The sequence below is a fragment of the Sturnus vulgaris genome, chromosome 2 (assembly GCF_052056855.1).
Source record: "Sturnus vulgaris isolate bStuVul1 chromosome 2, bStuVul1.hap1, whole genome shotgun sequence".
NCBI classification, from domain to species: Eukaryota; Metazoa; Chordata; class Aves; order Passeriformes; family Sturnidae; genus Sturnus; species Sturnus vulgaris.
This window is the reverse complement of record NC_142244.1, coordinates 20888499-20908216: the sequence shown is the minus strand read 5'-3', so window position 1 is coordinate 20908216 and position 19718 is coordinate 20888499. Positions and strand designations below refer to the sequence as shown.

Sequence of the window (19718 nt, the reverse complement as noted above, 5' to 3'; positions counted from 1 at the left end):
GAACTCATTTCTAAAACACCCAACGTCTTCAAGTCTCACACAAGGAAAAGGAGAATACAACTATAAAGAATTGCAGCAAAATAAGAGAAATCTCAAATATAGCTTTAAACTTAATTTATGGAAGTAAGAGCTCCTATTAGTCTGTCAGAAGTTCCTGTGAAAAGCCAGCTAAGCACAAAGAGGGATCAGTGAGGGGGCACTTCGGGAAAGAAAAAAGCACTAAGAGGACTGGAACACACTGACATTATGTTCATGATTCATTACGTTTTTTGTTTAAAACACACAACTGATGTCTGTGTGTTCAGCACGAAGAGATGCTACAATTACAGCACATATACATTAATCACCAGCTAATTGGGCAAACTGGACAGGATGGCCAAACCCTGAAACAAAGCGTTCAATAACAAAACATACACAGTAACACTGTACCTGGACTAAGGGTCTCGTTGTCCAGCATTCCTCCTTCACAGAAACTTTCCAGATCTTCAGGTTTGACTTTGTCCCATGGTATGTAAGTCACACCCAGTTCTACATCCCAATACTGCTTGTAGTCTGGCTTTATTCCTTTATTCAGAGCCCAGGCAATCTTGGGGGTGGGAAATACAAGTAGTCAGCAAAATGTTTCCATTTTAATGGATTTAATATTTCATTCTCACAAAACAGCATTTGAGGGTAAAAAGTAAAAAGCCTAAGTGAAACAGCTACAAAACTCTGAAGTAAGTTTTTTTTAAAGCAGACTCAGTTCCTATTCCTTGGCTTGACTCTTGTATATAATTGGTAAAAATTTATAAAGCTGCTTCTTCTGATGATCCCCAGCCACTAAGATTAATTCAATTTCCCTTTGGAGGACAGTGTCACACTAACTCGACATTCTACAGAAGGAAGAACTTCACTAATTAATGCATATTTGCTTATTTATTAGTACTCTTTGTAGGATTATCATATGTAATGAAACTCTGTTAGGAGACAAATAACTAGCTACAAGAAACACACAGTGCCAGTCCCCTGTAATGAGAAAAGGACACCATTTCTGTTGATTAAACAGCTAATTACTGGCAATCTTTCAAGGAAACTGATACAAGGTTCCACTAATCCCACTATGGACCAGGAACAAAAATTCTCAAAAACCAGTTCACTCATGTATTTTTCAGAATTGTACAGAATATCATCTCCCGAACACATGTAAGTCTGAAATACCCCAAAGCCCAGCACAGATGAGACAGGATGACAGTAATTACAGCAGCTTTGGAAAGCCTGACATTTTCCAGGCAGTACCTTGATGGATTTCTGGTTGACTTTGAAGTTGCCTCGGCTCAGTTTTTGGAGGGCTCTGTTGGCATCTTGTCTGTGCACCATGACAATATAGGCACATCCTCTGGGCGGTATCATCTGCGTGGGGTTTAAGGAGAAAAAGTTCATTTTGCAGGTAACAAACAGTGAAATGCTCAGTTACAACAAGCTGGGACATCAGGGGGTGTTCCAAAAGCATCTATGGAAGTATGGAACGAAATGCTAGTTTAAGAGGCTAAGAAAGCCAGTATCTCCTGCAAATTCACATTTCTTGTCAACTAAAACTTCAACAACTTCTGAAAACTTCTAAAACTCTAAAATACAACTGGCTTTTGCATATTTAATTCTTTCAAATTGCTAAACAACAGTGTTCACGTAAATTCTAATGTCTGGCAATTATTTACTTCATTGAAAAGCACAACAGTATCCCCCTTTGCTCTTGCCAGCTGCACCTCCACATCGAGTTCTAGCTGCAGATTTGGACTAATTTTTATTTGTAATAAATTTGGGAAAAAAACTCTTATGCTCTTTTAGAATTTGGGAATCAGAAGAAAATTTCCTGATTTTTGTTTGTTAGAATGAACGAAATTTTTGAATTTAATGGAACAGCTATAATTTATATATAAAATATCCTTAAATACAGCAAAATAAAACAATAGCTCTCCATATTTATGGCTAAAATGACCAAAGAGCAACAAGAACACTAGCTGAAGAGGCCACACTCCTAAAATCAAATAAAATGAAGCAGCCAAGGTACTCAGAAGCATGGGATGTACGTCTGCAGCCACCATCCTGCAGAGAAAGCAGGATTTTTATGAAAATGAGATAATCTTCTGTATTACTCTATGAGCATTTTTAGACTGCAGGAAACCAAAGCAGTATAAAAATGTCAAAAAGCATAGAACTCCCTTCTTGATTGTGTACAAGTCAGGCACATGAATTGAGCGTTCACACTGAAAACAAGACATAAAGGAAATGAGAGGCCAGCTCTTCGAAATCTATCAGAAAGAACTCTGCCACAGAGCAGCCTGGAGAGATGTTCTGCACCCAAGCATATCAAAGTGGTTTACACTGCATCCCTTTTACTCACATTGATCGACTCAATGGGGCCAAACTCCTCCAAGAGACTTCCCACATCCTGCTGAGTTGTCCTTTTGTCGAGCTGTCCTACCCAGAGTGTGGTACTGCAAACTACAACCGAGAGTTAGCACAGGTGGTCAGAGCCATTGCTGTCACGAGCTCCTCATAGGACAGATAACCAACACTTATCCCATTGAATCCCACTTATAGCCACTGAATCCAGGGTAATAACCAGGAAAGGAGCTTAAGGCATCTCCAGACTGCAGATTACTGCAGCAACATTGAATACTCATCCGGGTTTTTCACCTGAGAGATAAAGAACTGCAAACTTTGACAGCCAGCATGACAGAACCTGGGAAATGGTGTCGGCAGTAGCACATCTCAAAGCACGGCCAGGGAGCTTCCACTGAACAGCTACCAGGGCTCTGCAGGCCTTTACACCCCTGGGACTGTCACTTACGGCTCTTAAAACACCTCAGGTTTTTTGTCTCTCATGTAAGAAAGAATGGTTTTATTCTACTTGATACTCTGGGATCAGAGAAGATTCCACACTGCCAAGGAATATTCAGAAGACGACTACTACGTTTGGTCTATAAACACTGGCAAAGCCAAGATTTTATCAGAAATCCAAACATTAGCCTGTGTGTTTTCCAGGTCAAAGCTCCCCTTCAGGTTGGAGAGATACATAAGACTGAGTACTCAGAAAAATTGTAATAATTTACAATGAACTCAATTTCCTTTTGTTCAGTCTGCTTTACCTTATATGTCTCAAAGGAAGGAAAAGAAAAATATGGGCTTTCAGCTTTTCCTTTTCTCATTTTACAGCCAAAATATTTCTAATTTGGAGATACGCCAGAAATGCTAAACTGTCTACTATGAGTAAAGCACGTACAGGGAAGTGTGGTGAAATTCCTACCAGGAATCACAAGGCAGTTAATTTTTGTTCTGTCTGGATGAGCCTGGAAAACCACAAGCAGCAGCACGAAACCCAAGGAACACAAAAACTTTGGAGGAATCGCCCACAAAACGGCATTGCTGGCAGGCACAGAGTTACAGAACCAAGCAGGAGGAGAGCAGACTCACCACTGACGGTCTCTGCCTTGATCTGGGGCAGGCCCTTGGAGCGGCGCTCCCTGTCCCGCTCACGCTCACGCCGCTCCTGGGAGCGGGACTTGGGCGAGTGCCGGCGCCGGTCCCGGGAGCGCGAGCGGGAGCGGCGGTGCCGCGAGCGCCGGGAGCGCGAACCCGACCGCGAGCGTCTCCTCTTGGGGGACCTGTTGGAACCAGAGCCACGCCTGCTCAGTGCCTGTCATCCCCACACTCACACGCAGCCTCAGTTAAGCACCCGCAGAGATCCGTCTACTTTCCAATTTCTCATCATTTACCAATTTTGTCTTGAAGTTAACCATCAAAAATGTGTCCACTTCAACACTTCCACCTGCGTCAACGAGGCAAATGTTTATTGCTTTTACAAAGAAATGGCTAAAAAAAGGTTATAAATAAATTCTGCCACTGAAATGGTATTTTACATCATGTTCAAGTTCTAAATCACTCAGGGTGTGGAAGACCTTGCAAGCCTTCAGAAAAATCATGTGGAACTTGGTGAACAAGATTACTTGCAACTAAACACAGAGTGGAGCCAGATCTGCTCAGTCAGCTGGGATGTGACACACAGGCTCGGTGACACACAAAGTCACAAATCTTAAGTGTTTTCATAAGTGTTTTTAGAGCACAAATTTAAACTATCACATTCTGCCTTCCTAAAATTTACTCTGGACTGACAGGCATGGAAGAAGTTGCTCTCTCCCAGTGAGAGAACTGCATAGATACCATACTTTCCCTAGAAGGTAGATGACTTTAGGAGTTAGTACATCTTAGAGTTGCTAATCTGCTTTTCATTCCTGCACTAGAAGAACTTTCACTCATTTACCTTGATGCAGATCTAGATCTTGATTTCCTATTGTCAGAAACATGCCGTTTTCCCTCCTGAATGGGTGGCTGTTCCACTTCCATATCCTAAAATGTGAAGTTGACAGGTGTTATGGGTGAGCAGCACAAGGATTTTATTTCTTTTTATGCTCAGATTAAATTAATGGCACTGAAAATACACTGAATATTCAAATGTGTGAAATTAAAAGAATAACATGACTCAAAAGCTTCACTATGTGGCCACTAGCAGGGAGAGGGTCCAGTATTGCATGTACTTAATACAGCCACTGAAAACACACCATAGAAATAATTTACATAATTCCCATTTTCCATTTCCAAATTATTAGTTTTCCACATTTTACCCATTTCAGCACCACCTGCATCTCCACAGAATACAATTTTATTCCTTAAGATCAGTCAGTGGATCCTGCTCCATCATCAAGATCCCAGGCAAAGTGAGATCTTTGGAGAAAAGCTGCAACTTTTCTCCAAGATGTTATGCTGGAGACAGGAAAGGAATAAGTCCTGGAGCTCTCCAACTGTCTCCCAGCAGAGCCAGCCTCATAGCCAGCTGTCTCCTGGTCATCCTGACATTTCTGCTCCACGGCCAATCCACACACATTTGCAAAGACATGTATAGAGCATTTAAGTTGGTGTGGTCACTGTAAGAGCTGCTCACCTGCTGGTGGGGTTTCTGCAGGTGTGGTTCAGCCTGGACTGGGAAGGGAGACTGGAAGGTTGGCTGCACTGGTGCTGCTGGAGGCATCACTGGCTGAGCTATGGGTGGGAACTGCGGGGTAGGCAGGAGACCAAAGCCTGGCATCTGCCCATTCGGAGGAAGCGGCACCTTGGGAGAAGAAAAAGAATTCCAGCTAGGAGAAGGAATTACATTTGCTTTCCCAGCAGACTCAAGTAAAGTTTTATGTCAGCTCAAAAGTCACAATAAAAGATGGGGGAAAGATGAAGAAGGCCAAGCATTTGGGTGTAGAAGTAACAATCTTGTCCTTCAAAGCCTGACTAGGATGGACACCAAAAATATGTTTTCTTGGGAAGATGGAGGGCTAAGCTACATTCACTCCTCACCAACAGGAAAATCACTTCCTTCCTTCTGCACCAAAGAAAACAGCAAAGGATGGAAAACACAACAGGAAGACAAGGGAAACCTGGGGTTACCTGATGCCGCATTGGATCCTGCTGCATTCCCATCATCCGCTGCTGAAAAGGATCCATATTTGGGAGCTGAGGAAACACTGGCTGTTGCATGCCTTCTCCTGGAAACCCACTGAAAACAGGAATATTTTGGTGAGACAAGTCAGCAAATGAACAGACTTGTCTTTATTTTACAGATTTCTATGCACATCTACACATTCTTGATGTTATTTTAGACAGAACAATTATCTTTACTATGATCCCGTTTCCAACAAAAAAAAAAAAGAAAAGGAAGAAAGAGTGGTTTCCTGATCTTTTCTCCACTTAAGAGTAGTCCTTTCACATTTAAAGAGATGCTACACAAAGGTTAGAGCCTCTCTCGCCCCTGTACTTATATGAGCTTGCAAAAGATCTCAGCCTACAGAAACATTTCAGGAAGGTTTTCTGCCTTAGGCTAATTCTCTTCCTTCACAGTTCCTCTTTTGGGAACAAAAGAAGCAGTGCTTTTCTCCTCAAAGAAAAGAAACTGGCTGTACTCTTGCTGCAAGAAAACACTTGGATTTGGGAGGAAATAGGGCAGAGGAGAAGGGGGTGTGCATCACAGGAGATTCACAGTGATGCCCATCACTTCCTGATTCAACACACAGAATGGACAGTGCTCATGGAATTCTGGAGGTCTGTGCAGGTAACAGGACCTGCTTGCAGAATGCAGCCTGTGCAAGAAACTCAGCAGGATTTTCAGGGGAATAAAGGAATTTGATGGTGATGGGAAGTGGAGCTTTGCAGTGTCTGAAGACAATTCCGAGAGGATTCTGCACAGATCAGTACTCCATAGAGAGAATTACTGAGCTTGCATGCCCAGACTGGGAGCAGTGGAATGACACCCTCAGGGACATCTTGCACAGCTGTGAGGCACTAAGGACAGAGGCCTGAAGCACTACCAATAGAACATAAGCATGCCCACAAGCCTCCAGCTGGGCAGACACAAGCAGTGCCTATGTTTGAACAACCTCATCTTTCTGTACTCCAGAGCTCCATCTGGATTCTAAGGCAAATCCTAGCCACTTCCTTCAAAGGCACTTAAATGAACTACTACTCGTGGACATGAAGTGCTCGAGGTGAGAGACACAGTCAGAAAGCTGATGACAGAGTTAGTGGTTCCGGTTTTGAGAGCAGGATTTAGATGCAGATACAGAGAGTAAGACATGGGGCCACGTACTGAAGCAGGGAAAAAAGAAATATGGACTAACCCCGGCATTGAGCACCATCCAGCCTGTGCACTGAATGAGAGAGAGGTCCTGTGGAAAAAACTGGGATGTGGTCATGTCATTCCAGACTTTATCATAACGCATAGCAAAAGGGAAACAAGAGCCTGAGCTCGCTTGTGTGGGGATGTAATGTTTGCCAACATAAAACGGTAAAGCCAATTTTCACTTCTTGAATACTTAAAACGATTACAACGTTTGGAATAGCAGCTTTTCCCCAGCCAGTTAACCAATCCAGCTGATCCAGTGATGCCCTGACACCCTCAGCTGTACTACAAAAAACATGGAACTCATCTTGCAACCGAAACTGGGCTTTTCTCTACACAGTCCTCCATCAATGAGGCAACGTAGATCTACACCAGATCACCAAACTAACAAGACACAAAAATCAGCCCACCAAAAACTGTTAACAGTGTTTTAAATTTGGACTGTAGCAGTTAAACACTGAACTAACTTGAAATTTTAATCTACTTTCTAACCTAAGAATGTTTTAGGACAAAGATTTCTTAGTTTTATTATGACACAGAACTTACAAAGCCGGCTGAGATACTGAAGGGGAAGGAGCTGAATCTTCTTTCTTTGAATCTTCCACTGCTTCTGGTTCATCATCATAGTCAAACCGATCTAGCAGCTTCTGGAAGAAATTACATCGGGACAACTATTTTTTCTGTATCGTAACCCAACTGGCAGCCAAAATATCTTTATTATTACATTCTTACAACATATGCAAGCTCTGAAACTAAAGACAATGTTAGAGTTGGGAAAATATAGAAATCTGTATTCCAACACAAAATTAAAACTGGCCAAGACCAGTCTTCTTCAGTTTCAGAAAACGCAAATCAAGACTTACTTTGTCAAATGATGTTTTCTGCTCAGGTGCTGTGAAAGCAGCTTTCTGCTCTGGAGGCTGTGCTGCTGTGGTTTTCAGCTGAGCAGTAATAGCTTGAACCTGAGCCATCACAGTGTTGTCTATGACCGGTGACTGGGGCTTCTGAGGCTGCTGGAAGGTCTGCAAGATTTGCTGGAGCTACAGAAGCATAAGACAGTATTAAGTCTGTGTTCTCATATAAACACTAAGTATTGAAAGAGTTGCAGGATATAAATTTTATGTCAATACAAACTGTGGTAGGCGATGAACATACCAACAACCTGACTGAACTGTAGAACATTTGCAGCAAGACCAGGACTCCCTTTTTAAATACTCTGGTGGCAAAATTCAGCAGACCCCGACACTGCAGTGTTCAGGCCCTTCAACACAGTAAACATTTAAGAGGACTGAACAATAAAATTCTGCATTTTCTTTGAGATATACCACCTGTTCTGGAAATCCTGTTACTGCATCAATTCCTAACTAACTATTTAGGAACATAAAACCGAGTATCATCAAATATCAGAATGATTGGATGGAACAATTTAAATATTCCAATTCCTCCTGCAAGTTTTCCACCGAAGACCTCCGGGAAGCTGTTTTGCTTCAATCCAGGCTGTGAATTCCACCATTTCAGACAGAAGCTGAAGGGAATCAGTGAGCAGGTTACCTGTTGTCCCTGTGTTGTCTGGAACAGCTGGGCTACAGCTGCAAAGGCATCAGAGCTGGGCAGCTGTGGCACGCTGGGCACGGAGTTCGCCGTCACTGGCGGGGGCTCTGAGGGAACCTTGGCCGGAGGGGGCGGCGAACCTGAGGGTTTGCAGGAACACAGGAAGGGCTCTGTGACTCCACAACGTTCCTCTTGCTCCCCCACAACAAGTGTCCACTGCCTACACCCCCCTGTTTAACCCAAAAGGGCCTGTTTACACCACTCCAGCTACATACTCTGCTCGTTCTGCCATGAACTGCTCTCGTCGCTGCTCACACCTGCGCTTGGGATGCACTAACACAGAAAAGCTGGTCCCACGTGGAATTTTAGCTCCCAGCTCCATGTTTGTAGCTGTGCAGGTTTAGGACAGCTCTCACTCAAAGAGCATTAGGCAATGAGCTTCAATACCCTGAACATGGTGGTTCTGCTTCCACAGACCTGGGCTCATCCTTTTGCATGAATGATCCAAATCAACCATCTCATGGCTCACTGGAAGAGCAGCTGAGTTTTTCTCAGTATTTTCCACCAGTAACTAAACTTTTGCAGAGAAGTCTAGCAATAATTGAAGGGTTTTATGGATTACTTCACAGGCAGTTTTCTTTGATAAAGTTTGTTCATGTGTCCCTTTTCCACGTGCACAAGCCAAACCTGCAGATGATGGATAAATCCTCCCACCAGGAAAATGATATTTACTCATTTTTCCAGGAAGAGACTCTCATTTCCACTAAGCTTTGCTGAGACTGAGATCACAATTTAAGACATGATATTAGTGTTCCTATTCTCTTTGTATTACATGACAACATCTTTTTTAATAAACATCTTACCAGTACTAAGTAAATTAGCAATAATCCCCATCAATTCCTACATACTGTGAGTAACTATTCTTCAGCAGACCTGTTTTAATAGACATAATAAAGCTGTATAAGGAGTGAGTTAAAAAAAATTCCACAGATAGAAATAATTAGTTTGAAACTCTAAGCAAACATGTTTGCCTTGCAATAGCAACTCCTTTATAGCCATTCCTCTGTTTGCACTTGAAATAACTCCCGTGTTGACAGGCAGCAAGCACAGGCAAATATGTCGAATGATACTTTCCCAAAAGTGAAAGGCAACATAAAGCAAAAATATATGTTTTGTTTTTAAATATAAGGTAAATCCCAAATTATTTCCTGGATATACTTAGAAGGATATTTTCTTGCTCAAGGGAGAAAATGTGCATTTCTCTCTGCCTTTATGGGTGAAACGGACTCTATTTCACGTAATGCATTAATATATTTATTGTTATTCATTAGCATATTTATTGCAGGGCCAAATTACCCCCTCTGGTGCATCTGAATAACCTCACTGAAAATCTCTTGCAGAAAGCAGCCAATCTGTTCCCCACTACTGAGGAGAGATAGAGCTGGACAGGCAGTGCCCCTCTCCTGTCCCAAAATTCAATTGTGCAGCCACCAGTCTGTCCCTGGGCTTGGATGCCAAGGCATTCCCCGGCCCTACTCGGTTTATAAAACCTTTAATGGGATACACTTCCCTGAACACAGCTGGAGATGATTTCACTGTTTTGCCGTCCCTCAGCACAGCTCACTCCCTCCATTCCATTTTCCCAGTCGTACTCCACGAGCACAGTAAATAAGGAGGTTACCAAAGCTCAGTGTGAAACTGAGTGCAGAGCCAAAAAGCAGCTCTCTGGAGAAAGAAAGAATTGTGGAATGCATATTCCCTGCAACCTCGCTCCCAGCTTTGCTGTGGTAATAAATAGGTCAGTGCAGGCACTGTGGGCAGGCTGGCACTGCTGTGCTCTGCAGGTCGGTGCTTCTCAGCCAGCAGCCCATGCAAAATCCCAGGCACAAATGTTCTCTTTGAGAACCTGGATGTGAAACGCCAGTCCAAGACTTGCAGGGCTGCACACTGAGACACTGACAGCTGCTGCTTTCAGCTACTAAGCTGACTCAAAGGAAGATGAAGTTCTTTAACATCTAAGATCCCACTTACTTACCCGGATTCTGGCATTAAAAAATGACATCAGAACTATAAAATTGAGAAATCACATAAAAATATTTCAAAGCAAAAGAAAAAATACTATCTGTTTAAGAAGGCACACTCAAGTCATCTGTAAGTGTGCATATATATATATATGTAACATGCATATATACATGATAAACACTTAATACATTTCCCAAGTCAGTATTCACGTGCTGATAATTTCTGAAGTACAGTATAAGCCCTTACTTAAAATGAGTTTGGCTGCTCATTGTGACGAAGATGACTTTATTGCTATGTCACTGCTGGAACTAACAGCAGGTACTTTGTACTGAAAGCAAACAAGCTGTTGCCATTGGCCCTCTGAGAGCAGAAGTTAAAATGTCATTCCTACCTTCATTGTTAGTAGCATTCTCTGCCATGGGTGCAGTGGCACTGGTTCCTGCTGCCATATCCAAGAGAGGCTGAATGATTTCAATTTTAAATACTCCATTTTTCTGCCAGAGGTTCAGGACACGAACTATTTTACTCTGTTGAAACAAAAGGAAGCACCAATGCTGAATCCAGCTTTCTTAAGTCACCATTTTATCTTCTATATGCAGAGAAGGTTTGAACAGTACATGACATAATCATACCAATTTAACAAACCCTGTGTCATGACAGAGGTAACACCTTTGAAATGGCAAAGATAAAAACTGCCAACTAATTTTACTGTCAAAGCAATCTGTGACATTTCCCTAAAACTCTTCTGGCCCATCAGACATACAGGTGTGATGTAAAATCCAGGATATAATTTCAGCCCCATGTCTACACAGGTGTCACAAAGGGATGAAACAACCAACCCACATGACCAAAAAGAGAGATGGAAGATGAGCTGGAAAGCCTTCATGAAGAGAGGGGTAGTTAGACCAGAAAATGCTACAACAACAAGTCAGATTGAGGGCTCCTTGCTTGGTATTATTCTTAACCCAACCAATCCTATGTTGACACCAGAAACTGCACCTCCATTATTATCCAAAAGATGAGGAAAGCAAGCGGGGAAACATCCTCACTGATCACTGCAGAAGGATTAATTTAGAATCTCTGACTGTCAGCTGTTATTTTAAGCACTTTTTTTTTTCTTTTTACATGAAGAACAATGCAGTTTCCAGGAACAAGCTGGAAATTGGCCTTTCCTTCTTTAGCCCAGCATTCAAACAAAAATGTCTCAGTAGTTGTGCTGCTCGACCTGAAACATGCAAGCAGGTAGTTGTGTTGCTGTCCTTTCTGCAGACTTAGTCATACACCTGCACACATATAAGCTTTAAGTACCTTTTAGTTGAAATGAATTGATTCTGCTCTTTCACTGTGACTCAGTTACATATACCCATGTAAATCCACCTCTAACTAAGTGATTAAAGAAATTTACAAAATGTTTGCTAAAATAATGTCAATTACAGAGAAACCTGAAGTGTCTATTTTAAAGTAACATTTTGGTCTGAAAAACAGTTAATTTTTAAAACAGCATCAATTTTTTTTGCTTTGGGTATTCGATCTCTCCAGAAAACTTGAAAATTACACAAAGGCCAAAAAAATGGGCAAATGTAATACTCTCGTTTTTAGTCACATATTAATTTTACAGAAAGGCTGTTTTAAAAATAAAAGCATTATCCTCTTCAGATATCACCCACAGTTGTATCTGCAGGTCAGGATTTTTTTGGTTAGCAACTAGAAATTCATTAAAGCAAGCGTGTTTTAAATAATATCCTCTATATCAAGTAGTTCCATGAAGGAGATGGACAGTCTCATTCACTCAGATGAACAAAATGGTAACACAGAAACAGAAAGGAGAAGGGACTGCTCTGTTCCACAGGCTATCAACCCAGGAGCTCCCAAATATCAGATTCAATGCCTGAAGGCTTAAATGTTCCGCATTAGAAAACTACAGAGCATCCAAGCCTTTCAAAAGTTGATTTAGAGAGTCAGGGAGGAAGTCAGGGAGAAAAGGAGTATTTCACTCTTACAAAGAGAAAGGGAACAGGTGATTTTCTGGAAACCAACTGGCAACTTCTAAAATACACTGATCTTGGAAGCCTCAAAACTGTTCTGGCAGAGGTCACAAAAACCATAACCTCTGGGCCATCAGGAATTCACACCACATTCTGAGCCTCTGTTCTACTAAAATGTACAGTAGAACTAAGAAAAATTAGGCCTTAGACCAGCCCTGACAGTGGAGAGCACCAACAAAATTCAAGTAAGGAATTGGAAAAGACTGAATAAATCAACATGCTGATTTCTTAGAAAATATTTCTGAGCAGAACATGATGATTTTCTTAGAAAACATTTCTGAGCAGACAGTTCCTGCCTACAAAACCAAAGCTTCTCCTGCAACACTTTCTTGTTGTGGCAGACACGGCCTTCCAAAGGAAGTCCTGAAGGAGCCTCAATAAGGACTTTTGGCACATTAACACACACTGCTGAAGTGTGTGCATAGGCTAAACAAAACTGATGAGTTGAGTTCTTTTAACTTGAATTTGCACTTAACTGTCACCTTTGATAATCTTCAGCAACAGCCACAAGCAGGGTCAGAGCGAATCCCCCAATAGCTGCCACAGGAGAGCAAGCACCAAGCAAATGGACAGCAAAACGCCAAGTGCTCATCTTACCTTGTCTTCAGATGGACACAGATACAAATACTGGAATGTGGCAGTAATATTCTTCGAGAACCTGGGCCCAAACACGTCCTTGTCTGTTCCAAACTGGTGCCGGGACTGCCGAACGATGGAGTCGATGACGTACAAGCCCGGGACTTTGTACTCCGGCTTGCACTGCGAACAGCAAAGACATTCTGTGTCAGGCAGGGGCTCCACGAGGTAACATCCCCCTGAGAGCCTCACAGCAAACCTGCTCTGGGGCTGAAGCACAGCTCTGCATTCCAACCTGTTGTTCTTCATGCCCTGGCAAGCATGAACACTGCATTCTCTGGAATTATGTATTGTCTTAGTGACAATTCATTTGAAGCTCAGCACTTCCAGGTTCTTCCCCAACTGCTGCATAGGGAAGATGGGAAATCTCTCAATTTACTTCTTTCCTCCCCTCCTTAACGTATTATGGAAAACTACAATATGGAGCTTATATATACAAAGTGATACCAAAATGCGTGAAATCCTAACGAACCAGAATTTCCTCCCTCAATCCCTAAGTAATAGAAGCCTTTCTGGTTATTTACTTGCATTATTAGCAATATCTAGCAAAGCATGCAGGTAACTTTATCAATAAACTTCCTTTTTTTTTCCCTTTTTACCTTTTTGATAAACTTCTCCACAATCTGGACAACATGCTTGTAGAGCTGGAAAATAAATACATTCATTAATTTCTCATCTCCTCAGCAGTGGCACATCATTTTTAGGAGCATTTTAACTCTTTGTGCTTATGACCATTTTGGAAAGGCTACAGAATGTTGTAGTAGTCACTTTCTAAAAAGCAGGATGTTCCCAAACTGAGAAAAATATTCCATGAGGGAAACCCAGACCCAAGGCAGAAGTGTGTCAGTGTGCACACAAGGCACAGAGCTTACCAAGTATTAGTGAAAGCTTTCTGCATTTACTTTCTCTGCAATCCACAATGGTTTCACATGTTAAGGTGCAGTTGCATCCTGCAATATTTAGTTTTATTACACAAAAATCACAACACTCGAGTGGGTGTAGCATGAAAAAGCAACGACTCAAAAAAATCCAAGCTAGCATTTTGCTCCTAGTCCAAAACCAAGGGATGATATTCACCACCCACTTGTTTCTAGACAACAGCTTTAACAGCAACTAGAATAAACCATCCCCAAAGCTGAGATTGGGAAATCCTGAGTATTTATTTACAAGTGAAATAATAAAACATTGCTGCTGTTACAGTTTCATCTTTGTTTTGTTGTACTTTACCTTAATAGCTTTAATGGCAGCTTTTGTGATGAGAATCATCTTTGCTCGGGAAATAGGAGGTTTCATCTCCATCAGTGAGAAGAGCTAAACAGAGAAAACAAACATTAAAAATGTATTCTGAAGCTCAGCAATTAAGCAAAAAACAAGATTTCAGGTGGGTGACTTGATTACCGCCATCCCACACTGTGTATGGCCCTGGGAGAACTGACTGTTTTACAAACTCAACAGAAACCTGCATTTACCAGGTTATTGCTAAAAAGAAATGCTTCAACTGCTCTGCAGACTTGGCTGCCTTACCCTCCAAATGGCTCCCAGGGGAAAAGCTCACTCCTCAAGGAGAACATTTGCAGAAGTTATAGATATTATATGAAATCCATAGAGGTTTATTGGAGTATATAGAAGTTATGTGTCATCTTTACAGGTGACATTGGCCATAACTGGAAATAAACATTAGCTCCACACTTCAGAAACTGAGGGAAACCAGAACTGCACACAGAGATGGACACAGAAAGCTGGGCATACACACGCAATTATTTTTACCTTGATATATTCCTCACAAATCACAGAAAAAAATGGTTTGTGTTACATAATTTCATTTTTGTCTTTATCATAAAGAAGAAATTGAGCCCTTGAATGCAAGTAAAAAATGTCATCTATTATTTGCCACAAAGCCAAGTAAGAGAATCAAAGTGTCTTCATTTGTCAGTGTAATGGAAAGTAAGATGTCATTTAAAACTTAGTCTCTTATTTTATTAATTAAAGTACCAAAATACTGCTGAAGTGACCAACTTACACAGATCCATCCACTGTCTCAGTTAAGGAAAAAAAAAAAAGTCAGTGAAGGAGATAAGAAAATTGGCCATACTCAAAGAAAAGGGAAGTGCTAACAAGACTTTCAGCTGTACAAAAGGAAGCCTTACACCTACAGAAAACACCAAGAAAAGGACAAGGTATTTACTTTCTTAATTTGATTCCTATTCCAGGAGATAGGAAAGAAGAAAAACTGTCCTTAAAGACAGTGGTAGCCACACGCCTTTTCCAACACCAACACAAGATCATGACTCTTCATTATTCATCCCCACAAAATGGAAGTTCTCGTGCCAGAACTTTGGGGATTTGAAGCCATTTCAGCTGTAAGAGATACTTCAGCTAACATTGCTGCTTGCTGAGAAATCACAGTATGGACAAATAAAATACAGAATGAGAGAGGAGACTGTGAGCTGATGTGGGTTTTTTGTAAAAATCTTGTTTTCAATTTAGATTTAAGTGGTTTAGAATAAGTGCAGAGACTCTTGATGAACAAAGTCAGTGCTATTATTAAAACTCAGAAAAATCTGTTTTAAGAGGTAATAAAAAGGGGGGGGGGGGAATCCAAACTCCAACACCCAAAAACAAACCACCAGAAGGCTCAAAATCTGAGATGAGGAAGGAAGAAAAAGAGACAGCATTACAACAGGCACTCCATATCCCCTTCTTGACCCATGAAGATGCAACTGGTTCTCCAGGAAAGGATCCAGTCCCACAGCAAAAGAACAAAGGACCTGGTGTGGAAGCACTGCTTTGGCATTTGTATTTCAGGAACACAAGGAGAGACCCCAAAGAAATTGGGAGAGTTCAGAGCAGGGCTCAAGGTGACAAGAAACGAGTGCAGCAAAAAAATAAAAAAACAAGCGCCTTAAAAGTATCCCAAGCAGGACATTGCAACTGGGGGGAACACAGAAAAAAATAAAAACGCCAGGGAGAATGAAGGCACACCTACTTGAGTGTGCATATCTATCCATCCATCCATCCATCCTGCTCTTTTCACCTCCTCACAGTACCTCTTGGAATTTTACCTCAGAATTTTGCTCCTTTTTTAAAAATTACCTAAGATCTTAAAACACCAAGTAACTATTTATAGTCAATTTTTATGTAATTCTTGGTATCAGTTACATGTGTCAACACCATGTTTTAGAGATGGGTACAGCTAAAATTTAGCTCCCTTCCTAGTTCCTCATGACTTCTCCATGTTGGAAAGGGGAGCTGCTCAGAAGACACTCGGGTACTTCCAGTTGCATTTGTTCAATTAGACCTGGATCTTCTTTCACATACATTTCCCAAACCAATATGCAAAAAAGTCACCCAACCAATATTTTTAGAGGGCTGTTTCACAATAATACATCCAGTTTTTCAAAGGACACCATAACTAGCTCAAGGAACAACTTGCACACAAAAACTTACACTGTATTTACAAAAAAAAAAGAAAAAAAAGTGATGTACGTAACAAAGGCAAAGCAAATTTACAGCTTGAGAGGTTTCCAAAGTCCAGACTCACAACAGGAGTCTGTGACCTCCTAGAAATGACCTTCTGCTTTTACTGCCCCTAAATGCATGTTTACAGGATGTTGATACAAAAGAAGTAGAGGTGTTCAAGGGTATTAAACTCAAGCCACAATACAAAATATTTGAGAGTAGCTCCGGGTGCTTCTTCCAGCAGGACGGAAATACACGGTAAAGTATCTATAAAGCCAAAGATGCAAAAGGCAGAAAATTCACCTGCTCAGTTTCAGGCTAATAAATGCTATTAAACCATGGCAGGACAGCCAAAGGGAGACTAAGCATAGAGTGATTGTCCCCAAATGCAAACTGTGAAGTACAAGAGCTCCACAGAGTGAACAGAGACCTCTCAGCTCCCACTGTGCCCCTGCTCCAGCCCAGGAGCCCCTGAAGTGCAGAGGGCCAGGTAATGGCACAAGGAACAAGGTGCTGATGGCCTTAACTTCTCAGTCTTTTGAGCAGCAAATTATTAATTTCTCTCATTCTATAATTAATGCCCTTTGATGGTTTCGTTTACATGGAAACCTGAGAACAAGGGGGTTTTAAAGTAAAGGGGAGAACTGCTACTTTAAAATTTACCCAGCTTGATGTATGACCTTAAGTCTGTCCGTTTTAAGTGTGAGGTAACACAGTAAAAGTACCTTTTAGGACTTGAACTGACTTCCTTGGCTTTACCCTCTTGCTCAAGCGTCTGTGCCATAAAAAGGTGTCCTTATTTACAAATGAAGAGCTATGAGCCTATTTTATACACTCACTAAACAAACACCAGAGCACAGCAGCTGCACAGAGAGGAGCAGGAGCTACTGAACCAGACAGTGGTTAGTGATTAGTGGATATCAAGCACCCAGGTCATTGTCAGGACACCTCATTCAACCTCCCCTTCTCCAGTTTCCAGAGCAGTCCAATATGCCTTCAACCATTCCAACACACCTTAGGTGTCCCACAACTCTTCCCCAAGCAGGCTCCATGCACAGTACATTCATTCACTGTCTTTTGGAATGTATTTTATTAATTAATTTAGAAACCACTCGACCCAGACATAAATGCAGTTACCTGTTCCTGTACAGAAACAAAGGGATCGTGGAGGACACAAGAACAAGCACAGATATTGCACTATTATGTTAACAAAACACCTTTATTGTTAATGCATGACCAGATCTTTAAAAGGAATTCTGTCAGCTCTACCCATTTTCCTTCCCCTATAAAAGTCACTGCTTCCTTTCCTCTTCAGGTCCCTGTTCTTTCTTAAGGGAAGGAGAAGGATCTGTTGCTAAGCTGTATCTCAGAGGACCAATGCAAGTTTTAAATGCTTGACCACCAGCTGGGAAGCACAAGCAACTATTAGGTGCTGCTGAAGGTATGAGATGACCATAAGATCAAGAGCTGTCAGGTTGCATTCTTTGGAAAATAAAGTGAGATTTGAATTCGACCAAGGCAATGAAGCTCAATAGCACTTCATCAACTAAGCGACTTCTGTGGCCTAAAAAGACCATTCACAAATCCTGAATCACTGGGGAGAAACATCTTCACAAAAGATACTCATATGAAAATGACATCATGCAAGTGCACAGAACAGAGTTTTGTTTTCTACTCATGTGTTTTGGAAACACAGCCTTAAAGATCAGGGCAGGGCTCTTTTGCCCAGCACATCTCCTGGAAAGCTGCTTGTCTCACTACTTCTCTTACCAGGGATCTCTACCAGAACGCCACAGCTTCCAATACTCCTGGAAACAAGCTCAGGCCAGAGGCAAGAGACTCCAGCCAGATGCTGGCAGTTGTGTCCTTCTCCTTTTCTGTGCACATGGAGACTCACTGGGGATCTTGAGCTCCAGTTACTGCTGGAGAACCACTGGGAAGGATATCCTGCTAACTTCTATTTATAGCTCCTCGGGATGGAGAGGAAGGCTGTCACAGAATGGGCAAAATAAAGTCTTGCCATTGGCAGAAAACAGCCACACTGGATCTAAACTTCAACTGTCCAGTGCCCTCAGGATGGGCAAACAGCAAAGAAGAAATGTGCAGCTCCAGCCATAAATAAACAGCCCTAGGACCTCTCATCTGCTTGTTTCTAGGCACATTTAGGTGGGGTATCAATTGTTTCAGGGGTACACATTAACTACTGAGACACAGCACTCAGTGAATGATATGCATTACTCAACACAAACAAGAGATTACAAAACAGGAAAGCTGACTTTATTTTACTTCCAGCAGCAAGATTATTAAAAAAAAAAAATAAAAATCTTCATTTCTAACTTTTAAAACCAGTTAACTATGCCTCAAGTTTTCCAGATGAAAGAAAAGGACGGACATCCTCTAAGCTAAAATAACCCGAGGATTTATATGGCAGATCTGTGGGTTCGGTGGGGGATTTTTGTTTGCTTGTGTTTTGGGGGTGTGATTTTTAATTTTTTCTTAAGAAAAATGTTTGCTTTTTTTCTTAAAACCATAAAAAGTTCTGTCCCATTATCCAGTTAACTTTTGTGATTTATTTATACTGTACCATTGCTGTAACATAATACATACACCTAACAGCACATGAATTCTAACTCGTGAAAGTAAACTCCTCAGAGAAAACACATTCCACTACAGACCTGTCAAATCCCACCTATTCAGCTGGCAGCACCTGCTCAGACTACAGCTGGGTTAAAAAAAAAAAAAACACCCAGTAAAAAACCCCTTGCTTGCTCCTGTAAAAACATGAGCACTTGGAAGTGGACATTTATTGGCAAAGTTGCATTCAAAATGCAGGTCCAAAGAACAGGATTGGGAATGGCATACAACCCAACACGATGGAATTATGCAACCCAGGAGTTCCCACCCCTTCCAGAGCCAAACTTACTTCTCTCCCCGCCCAAGTCCTTCTGCCAAGAAGGGACCCAACCACACAGCTCAGAGGACACCAGGTTAACAGCCACGCTTGGAAATTGGGCCTCCCACCATCCAAGAAATTGCCACAAACACCAAACCCACCCAAAACCCCCAAATGACTGGACCACCCGATGGCGTAAGTGGCATCTCCTCTTTCAGGCAGTGGCAAAGAGCTGGCAGGTGCCACTTCCAGGGAAGCAAAGCCAGCAGGGAATCACTGCTTGCACACATGGCAAGTGCAGCACCAAACTACAGCTGGAGCTGCCATGGTAAAACCAAACTTCCCTGGCTACAGTGGCACTGTACAGCCAGCAAGTGCACCCATTCTTCTGGGCCTGTGGGGTATTCTGTAG

General features: G+C 41.8%; 1 protein-coding gene across 2 annotated transcripts in view; it reads right to left on the bottom strand.

Annotated features, from left to right (window-relative positions):
* SCAF4 (SR-related CTD associated factor 4) overlaps window positions 1–19718 on the bottom strand; it is a 30459-nt gene that overhangs the window by 8562 nt on the left and 2179 nt on the right. The window contains exons 2-16 of one of the 2 annotated variants that reach the window (XM_014888726.2): window positions 14182–14265; window positions 13554–13598; window positions 12916–13077; window positions 10665–10800; window positions 8252–8391; window positions 7564–7740; window positions 7247–7347; window positions 6699–6746; window positions 5473–5581; window positions 4979–5146; window positions 4301–4386; window positions 3454–3644; window positions 2381–2481; window positions 1276–1389; window positions 430–586 (exon numbers count right to left, since the gene is read on the bottom strand). In XM_014888726.2, coding sequence (XP_014744212.1) covers window positions 430–586; window positions 1276–1389; window positions 2381–2481; window positions 3454–3644; window positions 4301–4386; window positions 4979–5146; window positions 5473–5581; window positions 6699–6746; window positions 7247–7347; window positions 7564–7740; window positions 8252–8391; window positions 10665–10800; window positions 12916–13077; window positions 13554–13598; window positions 14182–14265 — 1819 coding nt within the window. The remainder of the gene's footprint in view (window positions 1–429; window positions 587–1275; window positions 1390–2380; window positions 2482–3453; window positions 3645–4300; window positions 4387–4978; window positions 5147–5472; window positions 5582–6698; window positions 6747–7246; window positions 7348–7563; window positions 7741–8251; window positions 8392–10664; window positions 10801–12915; window positions 13078–13553; window positions 13599–14181; window positions 14266–19718) is intronic. The other variant, XM_014888727.2, reaches the window with a different exon arrangement.